The sequence below is a fragment of the Eurypyga helias genome, unplaced genomic scaffold, assembly GCF_000690775.1.
Source record: "Eurypyga helias isolate BGI_N326 unplaced genomic scaffold, ASM69077v1 Scaffold39716, whole genome shotgun sequence".
NCBI lineage: Eukaryota > Metazoa > Chordata > Aves > Eurypygiformes > Eurypygidae > Eurypyga > Eurypyga helias.
The window spans coordinates 1,104-6,914 of record NW_010255402.1 but is presented as its reverse complement, the minus strand read 5'-3'; the positions used below and the strand labels follow the sequence as shown (position 1 = coordinate 6,914).

The following is a 5,811-nucleotide window of genomic DNA, read 5'->3' as shown; positions in this document are numbered from 1 at the left end:
TTTGATCTCCATTTCTTTTAGTCATTTGAGGAAGTAAATGAGAAAGCTGGTGTGGATACAGTGCGAGCTGCGTAGTCAAAACGCTCTCCCACTACCATATCCCTCAGTCTTAATTCTGGGGATTGACAACTGAACATTATTTCATATTAAATCCACCATCGTTTGGTACAGATCTCAGGGTATGGGATTAGGATTACCCCTCTTCCCTTGTGTTTATTCTTTCATTACTTTAAGCAACTTCTCCAGGGCCTCAAATTTCCCTAAAATAGGTCACAATTGAGCCCTTGTAGTTACTGCTTAGCTCATCTGGCTGTGGTTCCATTTCACTTCCTTCTCTTTCTGCTTTACTTTTGTACTAAAATTAAATAATGTTCTTAGCCCTCCAACATCCACTTGAAGAATCCATACAAGTACCATCATAAAAAAGTGACTGAAATCCAATTACGTAAATGCATGATGAGACACCTGAAGGTTTTACAGTTTAAATACAAACATGACATTGCAAGAAAAATAGTTATAAACCAATATACAGATAAAAAAAGAGACAAGAATAGATTAAGTTAAATAAGGTCACGAGTTAAATCTTTGAAGCCTAGTGCCTTCACTGCAAGACTGTCCGTTACTGGAGAACATCAGTATGGACTCTAAAATTCAATGCTGCAGGGCACGCAAAATGCTATTACTTAAAAGCCAGGAAATCCCAAAACGTTAGGGTTTCTGATTTAGATTTGAATGTTTAGTTTTCCTTTAATCACACCGATTATTTTAATGGTATTTTTTTTCCAACTTCAAATTTATTACTACATCACAAAACAATAAGGTGGCCAAGAGAAAATAGTTATATATAGCCACTAAGGTTTGATTTTACACAAAAAACCCTGATTTGATTGAATTAGAGAAGATATATGTAAGAAGAGGTCAAAATTCCTTTTTTGCAGAATACCTTACTCTACACAGTACCATGTTAAACCAGTATTAAGAGACAGTACACACACAAAAAAGTCAGAATTATTTATAAAACCAAGCCAAACTTAAAAATCAGTAGCATAATGAATTTTAAACACCTACCTGCTTCTGTAGCCACCGTTCTCGCCTTCTTTGCTTCCTCCTCAAGCTTTTCAACTTGTTTCTTTCTCTCTTGCTTAGCTTTTGGTTGAAGGAAATACTCGTAGGCTGTGCATGACCAACAGATGTGATGTACTGCTCCTCTTCTACAGCACTTGTGTTTGAAGAAAGGTTCATCATGAAAGATGACCCGTCAGCAATGGTAGTCCCAGGAGATTGTCCAGTAGCTTCAGAATCACAGTCACTTTCTGTTTCTCTATGTAGTAATGTGGTAACTGAAGTAACTTGAAATGTTTTTTGTAGTCTGTTAGCACTGCAACTATACAGGTCAAGAAAAGAATGACCATCTTTCCTATTGGACTCTAACTGCAAGCTACTTCCTGTGTAAATAGGTGGATTTTCATTTTGCCCATGGTAAATTGTTCCCATACTGCAAGTTTTATACAATGAAGGTGACAAAACAAGCCTCTTTCTGGTATTTAAATCCAAACTTCGTGATCTTCTGTGAAAAGGTTTTACAATGCATGCGTCATTCACAGAATAGGAAGTAGAATGATTTCTTTTTTGATTTAATTCCTTTAATGGAAGTTTCTTACTTTTCATCTCAAATGTGGGAGCTCTTACTTCTAGACAAAGTGCTTCTATTAATCTTCCAGTACCATTGTTATTTCTGGCCATGTATGGAAGTCCTTGATTTTTGATTTCCAAAGTTGCAGTCACCACTTCATGGCAGGTATCCTCGCTAAAACCAGACTGAATTTTGAGGAGAGGTAAGTGTTTTCCTGATGATTTTGCCGATTTAACAGGAAAAGCTGGCTGATAGTCAGTCCGACTCTTGCAGAAATGTATATTTACTAACTGGCCACAGGAACATTTTGTGTTGCAAATAAAGTTAAAGCCCCCTAAGCAGGCCTCACAGAATGGACAGTGCAGTTTTCCAATTGTCCACTGTGCCTATTGACAAGAAGAGAAAAAAAGCATCCAACACATTCATTCTAAATAAGTGATTAAGTAACGGTTACTAGACTTACTTTTCTCCTTTTAAAAAAGGGTTCATTTTTTTTTTTCCAAACACAATAAAACAGACTTCACAGCAGAAGGAAAATCCACCACAAAAAATGTTCCGGTCAAAACTCTACTTTCTGCAGTGATAACTAATTCTAAGAAATTTAGAACACGTTTCAAAATGTAGAGGCTTTTAAACATGTTTAAAGTTTGTCCATATATAGAATAATGCTGCAATACTGATGAAAACATTATATTCTTTAAAGCAGTGAAATCAATTTACCATGTTGATCTGGAATTGGCAAGCACAGTTTCTCAGCTGAGTCTTCTGAGTGCTGATACATTTCTCGCATACTAAGTACAGTGGAAAGAGATTTTTTACAAAGAGAATATAGGTTTTTACTTTGCTTACTCCATGAAAGCTTGAAATGGTATTTGTATTTTGGTGTGTGTAGTATTCCAACATAATCTATTTGCAGATATGATGACAAATCCTTAAATCTATCTATAAGGAGACAGTTACTTTCATTATTTGTAATTTCATTAATTCCATTTCAATCCTAAAGGCACTTTTTCAAAATAAAGTATGAATCAAAGATCTATAAACTCCTACACATTTCCACAACTATTAGTATTTTCAGTAAATATATTCATCTGTCAGCAGAAACAGTTTTGAGGATTAAAGTTATGCAAGTTTTTGTGAGATCAAAGCCCAGATCGGAAACAACATTATCAACTCCAGTCACACATAGTGTGCCTAAAGTGGGGTTGAGCGATGAATACAGAAGCTGCCCAACGTTTCTAGTTAAACCATTGCTTTCAGTTGCAAATGTCTTCCTAGGTAGTCTGGGAAGATGATTACATGACTGATGCTTGTCTGACTGAGGGTTCAGAAAGTTTCTGTAAAACCAATTTTGCAGTTTCAGAAAAAACACTTGTGCATAAAAAAAAAGTTATTTTTCACATGCAATGCTAGAAAAAGTTCTGGAAACATTTCTTCGAGATTTTAACTCACAAGGCAGGAATAAGTTTCTCAAAATTTCACAAGAAGTATCAAAGATGTGCCTTTGATTGGACCTATGAGAATCTGTTTTAAATCTGGACATGTTTTTAATGCAGAGAAAAAGAAACCTCAGTTTCCATTGCCCAAAGGCTTTCAAATCCCTGAAAACTCCTTGAATACCCACAGTTTTAGTTAATAAGGCTGACCAATGTATGCATATGCCATTCTCAAAGAAAAATTAAGCATGGTTCAGATGCCATGGGCTAGACACCAAAATTCAGGGAAAGCCGTTTCTAGTGCCTTTAGTGGGTCTTCCTGGAATGTAGGCACTATGGAATAGTAATCTGGATCTCCAAATAGAGAGAATTGATTCATGAAGGTTAGGGAAGAAGGCTAGAAGCCTAGCAAAAATGGGAATACAAGACACAGTAGGGAAGAAAAAGAACATCTGTATGTCCTGTGTGCACAGAGACTGGGAGGTGAGGCACAGTACAAGGGAGTTTGGGATGGATTTAGCATGACTTGGCAATGGACTGTGAAAGCACTGACTCAATAAAAGAACAGCTTACTAGTGGAGGAGTTGGTAGGGGGAAAATCAGCAAAATCTGAAAATGAAGTGAGGGTACACAGATTTAATGCTGGACTACGTAAAGAGGAAAAACTGGAAGGTTACCCAAAGAAGCTAAACTGAGTGATGAATGATGAGGAAAAGGAAATGCAGGTCCATAAAGGTCACCAGCAGCACTAGCAAGGTATTTGTCATTATTGAAGATTATTTATACACTAATGTGTGCATGAAACCAAATGAGATTGGTTAAGAACAGGGACAGATGGCAAAAAAGAGCTGGCTGGGAAGCAGTGGGTTTTTGCAGCCTGCAAATAGACTTTGTGCTTATGTAAAATGATTTAGCCTTTGATTCAAGAGTCATATAGAGGAAAATAACACATGATCACAAAATTATTAAGAGTCCAGGAAGATCTGTGGATCAGACAGAACTGTTTAAAAATCCACACATCTATCCATAAACCCACAGGACCTTTCTAGAGAAATCAGAAGTGAATGAGGCAAGAGTTTGCAGGATATTAAAGGACAACATGAACGCTGAGGAACTGAAGGTTTTCATAGAGAACTGAATTCTCTGCAACAGAGGATCACTGCTGCTCTGCAACCCTGAGCAAGTATGTTAAGCTTTTTCCATGCAGTCCATGGGTTTTGTATTTCCCAGGTCTCCAACCTGACCCTCTACGCTTTCAAATGAAGAAGGATAGCCATTTACAGCTAAAGGTGAAAAGAATAATATTAATATCAATACTGAATCCAATTTTACTGAAATAATACAACATGTGAAGTACTGTAAAAAACTGTATCCTTATGATCAGGCATTCGAGATTAGGCAATTCTGTAAAGCTAGGAAACACCTCATTACCCCTAATTTTCACAGAGCCCCCTAAGATTACTGTATCTCTGAAACAGATACACTGTACTGTCATGCACTACTGAAGTATAAGAGATCATTAATTTTAAAAAGTTTAATTAATGTTTAACAAAATAAAAAATAGAGCAAAACAATGAAGAAAGATGAAACAAATTTTCTTAATTTTTGAATGCTTAGTTTTACAGTCATAACAATTCTTTTCTTTTTGTATCACTTCCAGGGTGGACTTGCTTGAATCCGAAGTTACTTACAATGTAGTAAAACTTAAGACACTGAAGCCTAAGCAGAAAGAAATGCAGTTACCATTTGCCTCTCAAAATCAAAGACTCAGCAGAGAAAAACTGTAGGGCAAAAGAAAAGCACTGTTTCTGTTTATTATATCTATGCAACAATGTTAATTTCTAGACCTAAAATAACTTAAAACAGTCAGCTGAAGCAATCAGTACAACAGGAAAGTTATGAGTAACTGTAATTTCAAATGGGCAGTTAAAACTCAAATGCATTGACTCTGGCTTGTACTCAGACCTCTGAATTCATCTATAAATGAGTAGAAATAATATTTATCACTTGTAAGTTTTGTGCATACATTAAAAAAAAGCATTTAAGAGGGAAAAAAAGCCTCTGTAAATTTTAATGATAGAAGTTACTGAGAAAAAAAACTCAGTTAGGTCTTGGTAATATATGGGGACTTCAGCAGAGAAGTGCCCTTGAAATTTGTTCCCCTTACTTATTTTACATTTTGAATTATAAAGATACAAGCAAAAAAATATCTACCTTTTCAATGACACGCTTCACCCACTCTGGAATGGCTTCTAAGTTCACATGCCATATGTTGCAAGACTCCTGAACAGCAGCTGAAGGTTGTAATATCTGCTACAAAAAGAATTATTGTATTGATATTCAACAGTCATATAAGCTTTTTTTTTTTTTAATACAGCCAGAATTCAGCTTCCCAAATACAGTAAATATTTTTTTTAACAAATGATAAAACTCAAAGATACATTGAACAGACTCCACTGTGGAGATGAAGGCATTTAGAGGTGGTTTTGTTTTGTTTACAAAACCAGAAAGTATTCAACTCCTGATCTTCCACGTATATTTGGAAATTGATTTCAGAAGCTTTATCAGCTAGTACAATTTTTCAGTGAAGACAGGAAAATTTAAGTTCTAGTTTATATGAAGACTGTGGTCAGTACTGCATAACTATGCCACAAATAAATTTTAATTAACTTTCTAATGCTTGTTAGAATAACTAGCAGAGAAACCAGGGACTCAGCAACTTTGGAGTTTTTTCTGCAATAA

The 5,811-nt window shown here is 35.7% G+C and overlaps 1 protein-coding gene across 1 annotated transcript; it reads right to left on the bottom strand.

The window, feature by feature from the left end:
• Window positions 1-1,068: 1,068 nt before the first annotated feature.
• On the bottom strand, window positions 1,069-5,382 carry RNF180 (ring finger protein 180; the record flags this gene model as incomplete). The annotated part of the gene is made up of 2 exons (XM_010153317.1): window positions 1,069-2,019; window positions 5,284-5,382. Coding segments are annotated over 2 exons (1,050 nt in total), but the record flags the coding sequence as incomplete, so codon positions are not given.
• Window positions 5,383-5,811: the final 429 nt, after the last annotated feature.